A 15,252-nucleotide genomic window follows, 5' to 3' on the forward strand; every position below is an offset into this window, starting at 1 on the left:
TTGCACACAAAACCTTTTTACCGAGTAAATCGAAGTAAAAGAAAGAAAGGAAGGAAGGAAGAAGAAAAAAAAAAACGAAATATATGAAAAAAACCATAAATGAGGGTAAAATAAAAGGGAAATAATCGGTGAAAGAATGAAAGAAAGGACACGTGCTGAGCCAGCGGTTGGCCGATTCGATTCTTCCATCCGATTGGTTAGTTTTACTCGCAAAATTGTTCGTCTAAAACACAACCCCATTTCTTTCCCCATTCCACCACCACCCCCACCCCCTTTCTTATATTTTTTTGGTCAGTTGGTGGAAAAACGATTATAAAACTTACTAATAACAATAATAATAATAATTAATCAAATATAAAGAGGCAAGATAAAATAATAATAGCCTTGGATTTCCATTGTTTCGTTAGAAAATAGTATTAGCGAATATAATTTTAGTGGCATGATGCATAAAATATGTCGAATCCATTATTGTCACAATAACGTTCCGATAAAACGTAACCGGCAACCCGGCGCGTGGCATAATTTAACGATAATTACTGTACTTAAATGCAAAAAAAAAAAAAAAAAAAAACAAGAAGAAGAAGAAAAAAACGAAAGGAAAGGATACAAAAAAAATATTAACATAAATTGATATACGATCAAATATATATTAACGCACAAACACACACATATATATATATATATATATATATATATATACATGTGATGAGATATGAAAAATTGCATTCACATAGGTAAGATCCATTTATATTGGATAAATAAACACACGGATTAGATACACACACACACGTAGACAAAATTTATAATACACATTTTCCATGCTAAACGCGGAAAATTATTTTCCACGCGTAATTACTCTTCTAACAGCGATTAGGTATAACACATACCTTACTTATACTACTCCATATACACACACATATACACATATATATATATACATATACATGCATGAATGCATGCATGCATGAAGTGCGTCGAAAGGAGTGAGTGCCAGTCGGGACAGCGACGAATCGCGTTCCAAGCTTTTCGCTCGTCTCTTCTGCAACCATGCCGCACTACTCTTCATTTGCATAATGATAATGCATTTGCATAATCACAATGATAACTCGACGTTAAGGATTCGAACCAACCAGACCGATACCTTGTCTCTCATACCCTCTACCAATCATATTATTTTTATTTATTATTTATTATATATATATATATGTGTGAATAAGTGTGTATTTGTGTATGTGTCTATGCGTTACTATGAATTTTATACTCCTACTTCTCAAGACAACGAACTACAATTCAAACTATTATCTACGTCTTGTTTTTTTCTATACACTACAACACATGTGTAAAAATAAATGCGTATGCGTATGTATATATGTGTGTGTGTGTGTTTGTGTGTTTTTGAACGAGTTGAACTGTGGACCCGAAGATCGACACACGCGTGTGAATTCTAACATAAACGTAAAAGAAGAAGAAGAAGAAGAAGAAGAAGAAGGTAAGGAGACGTTTTTTTTATTCCTGAAATATTCTTTGTATTTTTATTTGTTTCATGCAAGGTTTTTTCTCCTCCTTCCTCCTCAGCATCACCATTACCATTGGTTCCACTCCTCCTCCTCCTCCTCCTCCTCCTCCCCCCTTCGCTACTATTCCTATACTATTTCTATCTTCTTCTTCTTCTTTTTCTTCTCATTCTCGTGTTAAGAAGAAACACATCGAGGAATACGCGAAAAGATAGTAGCGAGCTTATATTCGCGAGAGTGGAATAATATGGAGAGGGGTTAAAAGTGTGTGTTTGTGTGTTTGTGTATGTATGTATGATGTGTGTATATGTGTGTATGTGTATGCGCGTATATATGGGAGCGAAATAGCCGGCAATTTGCAGGTTTACGAGTTATTTCACAATGGCTGCAAAGTATAGTGCTACAGTATTATACTACCCGTGGTGTATAACCCAGCACGAGTGCACGGTCAGCGAACGAACCACGACGATACTGCACATGTATCTCTCTTATGTTAGTATGTATTTTAGATTTTTTATGTAATTTATCTATGTGTAAGTATATCTTTGTATGTACGTATGTATTTATGTATTTATCTATGTATGTATGTGTTGTATGTGTTGCGAATCACGACGATAGCAACTGCACATGTATCTCTCTTATGTTAGTATGTATTTTAGATTTTTTATGTAATTTTTCTATGTGTAAGTATATCTTTGTATGTATGTGTTGTATGTGTTGTATGAGCGTAGATGTATGTCGTCTTTTCTTATATATTGTTTTGGTATGTATATGTATATTTGTGTTTGTGTGTTTGTGTATGTGTTTGTGTATGTAAGGAACCCTTTAAGAAAAAACTGAACTTAGGAGCACTCTCTAGAGAAAGAGGAAAAATATATGAAACCGTGTAAAAACGTTTTCTACGTGTTTTCTACGTGCTTTCTACGTGTTTTCTACGTGTTCTCCTAATCTGCCAAATGATTTTTAGTATATATAAATAATAAATAGTTAGAATTAATTATTAGGTTATCGTTGATACCAATAGGAGTTATATTTCTAATATTTTCGATTATTCAAATATATTATCACAAAAATGTATCCCTAATTTCCCTAAATCTCGGTGTAACTAAATTCCTACAGTACAAAAACGATATATAAATAATAAATAAAATAAACTTTTTGGAAGAATATAAAAACATCCAGAAGAAATATAAAAAGAAAAGTAGAAAAATATTTGAACAAAATGAAAGATAAGATAAGAAGAATAGTAGTAGTCAAATAATCAAAATGAAATAAACTTTTTGGAAGAATATAAAAACGTCCCTTATAAAAATCAAAAAGAAATATAGAAAAAAAGGTACAAAAATATTTGAACGAAATGAAAGAAAAGATAAGAAGAATAATAGTAGTAGTAGTAGTAGTAGTAGGGGAACGAAATGACGAGCGACGGCAGTTGCAGTAACTGCGACGAATGCACACATGGATATAGACACACACACACACACGCGTGCGAGAGATGCATACAGCAGCAGACGAATACGAAAAGACGAAGATGAAAACGGCTTTGGCATTGGCGACGGCCGGAGTAGCAGCATCGGTCCAAGAAGAAGGAAAGATTAAAGACCGAACGAGTACGCCCCCGCCGGAATGATGGATGCGATCCGAGCGCCGACTCTTCGGAATAGGCGGAGTCAACCACTTTTTTCGTAGCCATTTTTTTTTTTTTTAAACTCCCTTCTACCCTCCCATCCACCACCCTTCCCTTCTACACTCCCCTACATTTGCTCGTACACTTGCTTCTTATTCTTCTTCTTATTCTTCTTCTTATTATTATTCTTCATCTTCTTATTCATCTTTTATCTATCTATTTATCTATTCATCTCGTAGAGATAGGGAATGCAATAAAAGCTTTTCGATCGATAACAATGGACAGACCTTGCTTGGCTTCAGATTTTACAGCAAATCGTGTATTTTTTAGTATAATAATTATGAATTTTGTTCGTATTTTTCAACATTTAGAATTTGTTATTCATCGATTAGGTGAACTTGTTGCCAAGTTTGATATTTTTCAGCCTTATGGTGTTAGTAAAATCCACGATTTCATCGAATTTAGGTTAAATATTATTTAATCGTTTAGCTGTGGTGACGTATTTTTTCGGACAGATGCCAAAACTGCTGCGCTAATTGAAAAACAGGTCTCTTCTCGCGTTGTGCCAAAAACTTCACCAGTCAAACGATTAATAATAATCGGATAACATTGAGATTTTAATCAAACCCAACTTCCAATAATATTTAATATCATCGTATTAGTGTTGCGTGAAACATATTTTAAAAAGAAATACAAAAAATAGAATGAAAATTAAAATTGAAGGAAACTTTTTCAATCCCATTTCTACGTCACAATCGTAGTCAACATAAAATGGCGATCTTTTCGCAGATTTGTCGCCATTGAAGAGTGCCATTTGCTTCAGAGCTTGAACAATCTAAATGGTAATCCGATACCACACCCTCTTTGCAAAAACCAAAAACCTTAAACCTTTTCTTGACCGTCTCTCCTTCGCCGATGCAAAAATTACCCTTTGCGAGTTTGTGTACGTGAGTCTGACGATGAATGTGTTTGTGCGTACGTGAGTCTGACAATAAATGTGCATATAAAACGTTTGCATGTATACGTGTGAGTCTGACAATGAATGCGTGTATAAAATCTGTGAGTTTGAATATGTTGTGTGTCTGTGTGTCTGTGTGTGTGTGTGAGATTGAAGGGGTCACATAAAAAGCGTTAACAAGGATACGATGCCGAGCCTGACTAATTCTATAACTCTCCCTTTTCCTTTTCTACATCTTCCACCCCCTCAACCAACCCCCCCTCCCCCCACTACTACTTCTTCATACCTGACCGTAATCATACGCCTTGTTTTTTTCTTCTTCTTCTGCCATTTTGATCTTTTATCGTTAGTTATTCATCTTATATTTCAATCATTTACGAGATTTATATTCTACTTGTTAATTGATCTAAAATTATTTGACAATTAAGCTTAAGTTTGTGAAACAAAAATGATGCAACGCGAATAAGTAATAATTATTAGAAAGGATTTTGCGAAAGATAGGAGAGAATGTAGGAAGAAAAGTGATAATAATAATCGTAATGTACAAAATAAGCAGGAAAGAAATACAACAATTAGTTTTAAGATTGGAGTAATAAAGCAAGCGTAATATATATATTCAAATGAAAATAAATTTCATTTCAAAGCAGCAATATATATTGTTAAAAGTAATCAATAATATTAATGATAAATATTAACTAAACAGATCATGCTTTGGTTAAAACAGATTAAGCAAAAGAAAAATTATACGAACGTTCGTTAATTCCAACTGACAAATCGGATAACGAGATGTATAATGGTGTAAACAAGTTAGTTTGATCACATTTAACTAAACAACTATACTCCGAATAATGAATTACGTTCGTTCAAATAATATTCTTCTATCTGTCTCGCAAAATCAGTTGCAATGATCTTTCTCATCTCGATTAAACAAATATGAATAAAAATAAATAAGTTTTATGACGACTGACCTGTTTAAATTGATCTTCGAAGTTCCAATTATTCGGTTGCTGACCATTCTGAGGATGATTATTATTATTCTGACTATTGTTGTTGTTATTGTTGTTGTTGTTGTTGTTATTGTTGCTGCTATTGCTAGTACTACTGTTGTGGGAATGATGATGATGACTGTTATTGTTGACGCCGTTGCTACTGCTGCTGACGTTGAGCGAATAATTAGTTGCAGAATCTGGGCCATTTCTTGACCCACAACGTGGAGAATCACTCGAACGGGAAGGGCTAGAAGTTGTATCCAGGTGGCCAATACCTATCGGCACATTTAACACTTGTTGCGTCGTTGTTGCTGTACCAGAACAACCCTCTGCACCAATGCTCATAGGCAAGGTGGTGGCTACGGATGGCGTTTGTGGAATCATTCCACCAATTCCCATGCTAGGTAATGGCAATATGGGTAATGGGAACCCTTGCAAATTCAATACACCGTTGTTCATAGCAGCCTGCAACACCTCCAAGCTGTTCTTTGTTGTTAATATATCGGCCTCCGCCTAAATAACAAAAAAGAAACACGAATGAAACGTTTATTCGTCATTTTTAATATTATTTATTATTTAGATTGAATTATTGGTTAATGTATTAAGTAAATATGTATATATAACGTTTCTATGGGATCATTGTTAATCATTTTTAAGGGGTTTTGCATAAGGTTTGTACAAATATTTTTCTTCCAACGTTTAGAAAATCAATAATTGTTCAGATAGAAGATAATAGAAAGAAAATACTTTCTTCTTCTTTTTACTAATTTTCTCATCCACCCTTACCCTTAGATTCACCCTTCTCCGCCCCCCCCATACATATTCCAATCAATTCTAGTTTTCTCCTATTATTACTATTATTATGGATAGATAATAGTTGGATCAATTGTTTTTTATTACTCAATTACACATAAATCATACAAAATATGAAATATTATTTTAGTATAACAAATAAATAAATATATATATATTATATATGATAAGTTATGGAAAATAAAATTAGTATAAAACAAATAATGTGTGTTATATTTTTGGATTGTGTTTTGTTTAATATACTAACTTCCATCCTCAGTTTGGCGAGAAACTGCGGATTGTGGGAGTTCATAAGGTTGTTTAAATTTGATAAAGGAGTTCCGGATGTATTTGATGGTAAAACCGAAGGGTGAACTGCAACCCTTGGTCGTGGGGGTAACTCTTCCCCACTTTCTTGATCCTGCAAATCCGGATCCGATAACTCCTCCTCTTGATTCGACTGAAATTAAAACATAACGACCGGAATTGTATAACAATAAGTAATTATTATTTATTTAATTAAAGCCAAGCTTTTTTTTTTATTATTTATTCGTCATGGATTCGAATGTAAACGCGTATGCAGGAAAATCAACACAATTTGCGAAAATAATTTATTAATTTTGTCATGCACAACGCGCGCGTGTGTGTTTGTGTCAGTCGTTGATTATTTAAATTAACAAAAAAAAAAAAAAAAGAAAAAAAGTAAAAATAATAATAATAATAATAATGGAACATTTCCATCGATAATTGATTTATAATTTTGCAACGTAATATAATTAATGTTTGGTTGTAACGTCATCAATGATTTGCAAGATACTTTACTTACCTGTAAAAGAAAATTTTGCACTTGTTAATAGAAATCGTTCACATAACGATAATTTGCCAGAGAACTTAAATTCAAATTTCACTAAAGAATTATTTATATTATTTTCGTTTGTGTCAACAATTTATTATTATTGATAATAAAACAATGAACAGGCGCACGTGTTTAAAGTGAACGAATTTTTGGAATCGTTCACACATTTTGCGCGAGAAAATTCTTCGCAAATTATTGATGATACTATTCATTGTATTCAATCGCGAGTTTGTGAAGAAAATTAACGTTAAAAAAAGAAAAAAAAAGAAAAAACACTCGAAGAGAATGGTAATATTCCATCAAAATAAAAAAAGGAAAAAATGTATTAATTACGAACGTTGTGCATGATTATATTATTATTAACTTTTACGTCATACGAAACAATACGTTTACTTCCAATCGAATTATTATAATAATCAATAAAAAAAAAAAAGAAAAAAAATATATCAAAATTAATTCGTAACAGCGTTGCATTTGAACAAAAACTTCAATTAAAAAATACTCGACGTGCACATAATAAAAATAATAATAATAATTAATAATAATAATAACGAAGCAAATAATCTGTCGAATATTTTGTACGAGAAAAAAAAATTAATTCCAAAAAAAAAAAGAAGAAAAAGAAGAAGGGGAAGCAAAAGAAAAAAAAAAAGAAGTGCAACAATGCGACAGAGTGCAATAATGCAATAGTAAAATAATGCGATAGCGAGATAGAACAAGAAAAAAAAAAGGAAAGAAAAGAAATGTATTATGTTGATATGGCGATATCGAACGGACAAGCATAATGGTGAGTAAAGGAGGGCAGATATCGTGGCATTAAACATTAATTAGGAAAATGGCGAAACGGTATATATAGCATGTATTAGTGTGTGCGTTATATACAACGAGATAGCCACTATCGGGTTAACATTATTATGCTACGGGTGTCATATGTGTTTTATGACCGTGCCCGTTGTTGTACCCGCCGTTCTGCACCGGCATAAAAATTTACAAAGTCGCATTTCAAGCAAACGGAAGCGCAACCACCATAAAAAATATATATATATATATGTATATGTAACAAAAAAGTACAACGAATAGAGAAATAAAGTAAAATAAAAACAGGGGAATGTGGGGGGTGGGTGAACAGGAATAACGAAGAATGATTTTTACATACGTTTGTGCATGTGTGTTTGTGCGTGCGTGTTTGTGTTGGACTCTTTTCTTTATCTTTTTTTTTTGTTTGCTTTCTACCGTACGGTGAATTAATTTTTTTATGCGCAAGAAAAAAAAAAAGAGAAAAAAAAAGTAAGAAAAGAATTTATTATTTCATTTCTCGACGAATGACGCGTGCTCGTTTCGTTCTATCGTAGAACTGTCGGCGATTAGGATTCATTGCACAACGATAATAATTTGTTATTTGCATTAGTATAATTCTTCATCATCCTTGTATTTGTATACACGTGTATATATATATATGTATGTGTTGATTTTGTTTTATTATTTCTTTTCTTTTTTTCCCTATTTCGTTTTGCATTAAAGATAATATTTTTAATGGTAAAATATTAACTGCGCATTTATTCGATATACTTTTATGGGAGGAGAGAGAAAAAAGAAAAAGATTCATCGATTTATATATTTTTATTTTTCGAACACCCTGTAGATATTAAACGTTTTAATATGAAATGGTAAAAGAAGAGACAAGATTTTTATACCTGGAAAAAGTGAACAACGTCTTGAATAAACATTACAAACATGCATCGATCTTAAGTGTATGTGTGTTTGTGTGTCTGTGTATGTGTGCTACACACCCATATGATTCTTGATCCAAGAAGGGCCGAATTTAAAAGTGGTACTACGATATATATGGGACACCATACGAGAAAGAGAAAGAAATTCATTTTCCCTGTGTCGGCATTTCGAGCACGTGTGATAATATTGACCATTGACTATGGTGGTAGTCAAAATGGTCGAATCTTCTCCTCTCTCTCTCTCTTTTTAATCAAATATGAATCCTAATCAAATACTATACACGTCTTTATACACTACGAATTCCGAGATCTCATCTTTCTATCTTTTTTTTTTTTATTTTTCATTGGTCAAAACGTATCGTATATTTTAATATCGATATTTTTCCCCTCCATTGGAATAATATTGACCTAATCGTTTGAAAAAAGAAAGTAAAATAAAATTTAGAATATTCGTTTATATTTTTGTTCCTTCGAGGATATTTGATAATTCGTGGGGAACAGGGGTGGGGAGGATTTTGAAGAAATATCGGAATTTATATATTTTTCTATGAATATTTTTTTTCAATTAAATATAAATTTTATTTATATAAATAAAAATAAAAAATATATATTTATATTTTTATTTGTATTATTTTATTTGTATTATTGTAATTGTGTATTTAAAAAACGAAATACGTGAAAAGACAGGGAGGGGGGGGAATTTTGAAGAAATATCGAAATTTATATATTTTTCTATAAGTATTTTTTTCAATTAAATATATATTTTATTTAAATAAATAAAAATAAAAAATAAATTAAATTAAAAAATATATATTTATATTTATATATATATATGATAAATTGTATATTTAAAGAACGAAATTCGTGAAAAGATGGACGATGACAGAACCGTTATTATCTTGTCGTCACTTTCTCTTAAATTTTGCTTTTCTTTTTTAAAAAGAAAAAAAAAGAAAAAAAAAAGAGAAGTAACAAAGAAAGATATTTCAAATTGAAGAATATTTCTTGAAAGGGTTAACGACAGGACGCATAATAGTCACGAATAAGTATTATCGTAATACGCTATGACAATTCTTCGAAGAGTTAAAACGTAATCACCATATATATATATATATATATATATATATATATATATATATATATATATTTTTGACGATCCCCATACACATATACCAATAACCAAAAACCATAGACACGTATTGTACACGTTTAAAACGTACCCGCAGAAGAAGAAAAAACAACAACTAGTAATAACTAATATCGCGAAAGAAAGATAAGAGCGTGAGAAAGTGTAATTTTCTTCTTCTTTTTTTTTTTTTTTTATTTCTACTTTTACCCGGATAAACCCTCTATCTCTTATTTTAGTATGGTTTTAGCTGGTCGAGACTATGTTTTAACGCGTCAATTGTCAGTTTCACTCAATTTATTATTTTCAAATACACTTTTTCCCTCTCCTTCTTTTTTTTTTTTAAGATAAAAAATTATCGAGCGAGATAATGCAATGATTTTTATATAACAACGATTATATAATAATATACATTTTTCTAAAGTAAATATAACCATAATTTTTATCTTTGTTATTTTTCTAATAATTTAAATTCCTTATATATATTTAATGTAATAAAATATATAATGAATATATATATATTAATATAATATATATAATATATAATATTATATAATATATATATATAATATTAATATAATAAATAATATATATATATATATAATGAGAAAAAACATTGATAAAGATAATTTTTCTACGCGTTCAAAATAGTTGACCCAAATAGAAAATATACGTTTGATCGTCGTAGAAAAAAAAAAAAAAAAAAAAAAAAAAAAAAAAGAAGAAAAAGAAAATATAAATATATAATAAACGTATTTTCTAATGGTGTCGCAAAAATACCGATAAGAATATATTCTTAGAAAATAATATACTGCGTTTGTTTCCCCACCAGCCATTCGAAAATCTTTAAACGATGACTACTTCGACTTATTGTTAAATATAAAATGGTATACAAACTAATGCTCACACACACACACGCACACATATGATACTTAACGACACTTATACATCGAGAACATTGTAAAATACAATTTTGTAACATTGAAATGAGTATGTTAATAATGCGATATACTATAACATAGTGTTATCAGACAGTGCCAATTCTATTACTATGAAAAATTCAATGTTTGTGACGTGTATATATATATATATAACATTATCTAATATATAGTTAAAAGAATAAACATGAAGGTAAAATAATATTTAAGTAAAAGTAGAAACGTTATATATGAAAATTAGTTATGCTAAGAACTTAGCTTTCAAACAAGTTTCCAGACTATCATATTATTTTATTTTTACTTTCAATACAAATATCTTTTCTTCTTTTAATTCGTATATTAATAATAATAATAATAATAATAAAATAAATAATAAAAAGACATTGAATATTCCAGTCATAATTAGACGATATATATTATTATTATTTATTTATTTATTACTATTATTACTTAATAATTACTTATTATAAATATATATATATATATTAAATATTACTTAATTATTACTTATTATTTATTATTATTATTACTTAAATAATATTTAAGTAAAAGTAGAAACGTTGTATATGAAAATTAGTTATGCTAAAAACTTAACTTTCAAACAAGTTTCTAGACTATCATATTATTTTATTTTTATTTTCAATATAAATATCTTCTTCTTCTTTTTAATTCGTATTTAGTAATAATAATAATAATAATAATAATGTAAACAATAAAAAAACATTGAATATTCCAGTCATAGTTAGACGATTAGAAAATTGATCTCTCGTAAGATTTTCGTGCGGGGGCGAACACCAAAACTTACACTGTTATTACGTTAATCACACTGACGGCACAAACCGGAGATTGGATGTAAGGTGTGAGAGAGAGAGAGAAAGAAATAAAGAAAGAAAGTAAAAAAGAGAAGGAGAGAGTAGCATTGTTCTATCCGAAATCTATGGGGTTCGTGAACGCGCCATGCGTGGGTGTTCTTAACGTATGGAAAATAGTTGCAGAGTAAGAGAAGAAGGGAGAGGAAAGGAGAGGAGAGGAGAGGAGGAGGAACGGATTCTATGGGTGGGCCCAAATGCGACCATCTCGTTTCCGAATCAACCAATTTACATAAAAGGAGAAAAAAAAAGGATCTCCAAGTGTCTACCAGAAAAAGAAGAGGACATTAAATGAAATAATAAAAGAGAAATAAGGATTCGATCGATATAGGAATTGTTAACAACCATATCAAATAAATAATGTAATAAATTATTATTTATTACGTTATTATTATTATTATTTTTAATAAAAATTATCGTGGGGTGTTTTTTTAAGGAATATAATATAATAAAATAAAATATTAATTGTGTGTAGGGTTGAATAATTGAATTTTGTGTATGGTAAAATATTAATAATCGAGAAAACAATTGCAATAAATGATATAATAAATTTTCTAAGAATATAATATAATATAATAAAATAAAATATTAGTTGGGGTTGAATATAATTGAAGAAAACTTTGTATAACAAATTAAGAATGAAGAAAACAATTGCAATAAATGATATAATAAATAATCAAAGAATATAATATATAATAAAATAAAATATTAATTGGGGTTGAATATAATTGAAGAAAACAATTGCAATAAATGATATAATAAATAATCAAAGAATAATAAAATAAAATAAAATAAAATATATTAATTGATTGAATAATTGAAAGAAAACTTTGCGTCTGTTAACAAATTAAGAATCGTAGTTTTTGTTTTTGTTTTTTAAATAAAAAATATAAGAACAAAAAGAAAGTAAAGATTAGATTGAGTAAAATAAAAAATGGACGAGTCACGGTTTTCAATCGTTGAATAAATTTCCTTCGGATGAGCCGAATAAATCAATAGAGGAGGAAGAGATAAATAGATAAAATAAAAAAGAGAAAGAGAGAGAGAGAGAGAGAAGGAGAGGCTTTAAATGACCTCGGCTTAGTACAAACCACCCAAAGCTTCAGGTAAAAGTGTCACTCTGAGCAAACAAGTGGGCGCGGCTCTATCCTTCAAAGAAACTAAAGAAAAGAAAAAAGAAAATCACTTATTCCATCTTACATTTTCTTATTTGATCTTCTCCTTCCTCCTCCTTCCTCCTCCTCCTCCTCCTCCTCCTCCTCTTCTTCTTCTTCTTCGTTTGTTCTCAATAAATTCATCTCTCCTTCTATTCTTATTATTTTATACGAGTATTATTTTTATTAACATAAATTTTTACTCCGTAAATAGTAAAAAAAAAGAAAAGAATTGCACGCTAATTTATAAAAAAAAATTGCAGGAAATGATTAAACGGTTTAATCGTCTCGACGAAACTTTGTTTGTTTCTTTTTTTTCTAACAATTTTCTAAGTAATTTTACGAAATATATAAACGTTAGAATAGAACAATGCAATTCTCTTGGATGCATTGAAAATACTTTGAGAAAGTTCAAATACCTGGATGAATTGAAAATACTTTGAGAAAGTTAAAATACTTGGATGCATTGAAAATACTTTGAGAAGTAATTGCAACCAATCGCAATATTTTTCTATGATTAAAAATGGAGAAGAAGAAGAAGAAGAAAGAAATAAAACAATTTTGCGAGCAGGCCGAACAAAATGTTTGCTTATCGTTGTAATTATTTAATTGCAATTGTACGCACGCTTCGACAAACCCACCCATCACTCACCCACGCAAATAGACGCACACGCGCAATTAAAGGTGCATCGACGTACTCGTAAAATTATTATTTTTACACCGAGAGAAAATGGAGGACGAGTGTAATAGAAAAAAAAAAATAAAAAGGTGAACAAATTTAAACGAAAGTTTTTATAGAAAAAAGGGAAAAAAGAATTAAACAATTGCACAATTTGGTTCGTGTAAATTTTTGCAAACGAGGTTGTGACGATTAAAAAAGAAAAAGAAAAACGTTATCTCGAGGGGCGGGTAATTTTAAGGGGGGGTGGGGAACAGAAGCGAAATACTCCCCGTGATACTACGATATTTTTCTTCCTATTTTGTTTAAAAACAAAAAAAAACAAAAGAAACTATGACATGTGTGCATGTCACTATCGTTTAAAAAAAAATGTTTAAATTAATGCAAGTTCGTCATTCGGTTTGAGGAATATTGAACTAAGGATTAGCCTGATTAGACGAACCACACGTGTGGTAAAAGTTCGAAGTAATAGTAAAAAACTATTCGTAAAACTATATTAGCTGGTTTACAATATATAAATTGAAAAGAAAATAAAAATAAAACCTTTCTCAAAATGGATGACAAATTGTAGCCAAAAATTTCAACTAAATACGATTGGATGATAATTTGATTCAATATTAAAATAAATTCGCATACCCCGAGGAGAGATTAAAATAAAAATTGAAAAATGAACGAGAACAATTCGAAATACCTTTGACTACTCCCTCCACCCACCCATCCCCCCATAATAATAAAAATGCAAAACTAAGTGGAATAAATCAATAAAGAAAAAGAGACAATAATAATACTAATAACAATAATAATAATAATAACAATATTAACGAGAGGGAACGAACGCGAACTGTCGTTTCGATCATTCGTACGATTGAATCCGGCGCATGCCTTCTTGTTCGACGAAAAAAAAAAAAAGAAAAAGGAAAATAAAAAAAAAGAAATAAAATATTCGAGTGTATACGATCATCGAGTGACTACGATTCGAGAAGACGATCTTCTCTCGGTCTTTATCGATGTGCAATAAAAGGGATACTTTAAGTATCTACACGAGTGTTCCTTTGGAAGGCCCCCTGCAGATCCCTCTCTCGTATCTGCTCTCTCTCACGTAGAGAGAATATTAGAGAACGATAATAATATAACGATGGTATTAGATAAAGATAGAAATAAATCGAAACAAAATCGACGATAAATATAAAAATGAATAAAAAGATATATCCGAGAAATGTCAAATCAAATAAACAAAGATAAAAAGAATAAAAGAAATAAAGAAAGTTAACGAAATGATTCGAATCATTCAAATAGTATTTTCCAATTTATTAACAGATTTTTTTCTTTTTTTTTCTTTAAAACCATATGTTTATTGCTTTGAACCAATACTATTATACCACTATTATAGAACTGTTATACTTTTATTTATTATTTACTATTTTCTTTTTACATTTATCTACTTACTGTGCGTTACTATTAATATAATGATAAGTTTAATAATAATTACATCATTTTAATTTTTCTTTTGTTTTATCTATACATTATATTGTACTTTACTGTAATTAATGGGCTTTAGGGAGCCTAGGCTCTCAATAAAATATTATTAAAATAAATAAAAATAAAAAATAAATATTAGAATTTATTTAAAAAAAGAGGATACACGATCGATCAAAGTTTGCTTAATGGAATGATAATGCAATAAATAGAGATAGAAAAATAAAAAAGAATAAGAAGAAGAAAAAAAAAATTATGAATCATGATCAAAGATATATATAAAGAATGATAAAGAGTGAGGAAGAAAATGGAGATAATTTAACAGAGAGAGAGTATATCGATCGATTTAGATTGAGAGATTATAGTTCGGTTTCTGTCCACCCCCCTCAACCACCCGCCACTGACATTCCCTCACTCTTTCTATCTCTCTCTCTCTCACTTGGTTACCGATAGGTAAACGCAAAGAGAACTTTACAAGAAGAGAACGCTGATTTATCGGCTCGTCCAGGAGTTTTGTCAGGTATATAAATTCATCGACCGCCGG

The 15,252-nt window shown here is 30.0% G+C and overlaps 1 protein-coding gene across 1 annotated transcript in view; it reads right to left on the minus strand.

Annotated features, from left to right (window-relative positions):
- LOC122514840 (protein dead ringer-like) overlaps window positions 1-15,252 on the minus strand; it is a 137,139-nt gene that overhangs the window by 70,935 nt on the left and 50,952 nt on the right. Inside the window, exons 3-4 of the mRNA XM_043631915.1 lie at window positions 6,149-6,340; window positions 5,068-5,601 (exon numbers count right to left, since the gene is read on the minus strand). Of these exons, the coding sequence (XP_043487850.1) occupies window positions 5,068-5,601; window positions 6,149-6,340 (726 nt within the window). The remainder of the gene's footprint in view (window positions 1-5,067; window positions 5,602-6,148; window positions 6,341-15,252) is intronic.

Source organism: Polistes fuscatus, unplaced genomic scaffold (assembly GCF_010416935.1).
Source record: "Polistes fuscatus isolate 324 unplaced genomic scaffold, CU_Pfus_HIC Scaffold16, whole genome shotgun sequence".
NCBI classification, from domain to species: Eukaryota; Metazoa; Arthropoda; class Insecta; order Hymenoptera; family Vespidae; genus Polistes; species Polistes fuscatus.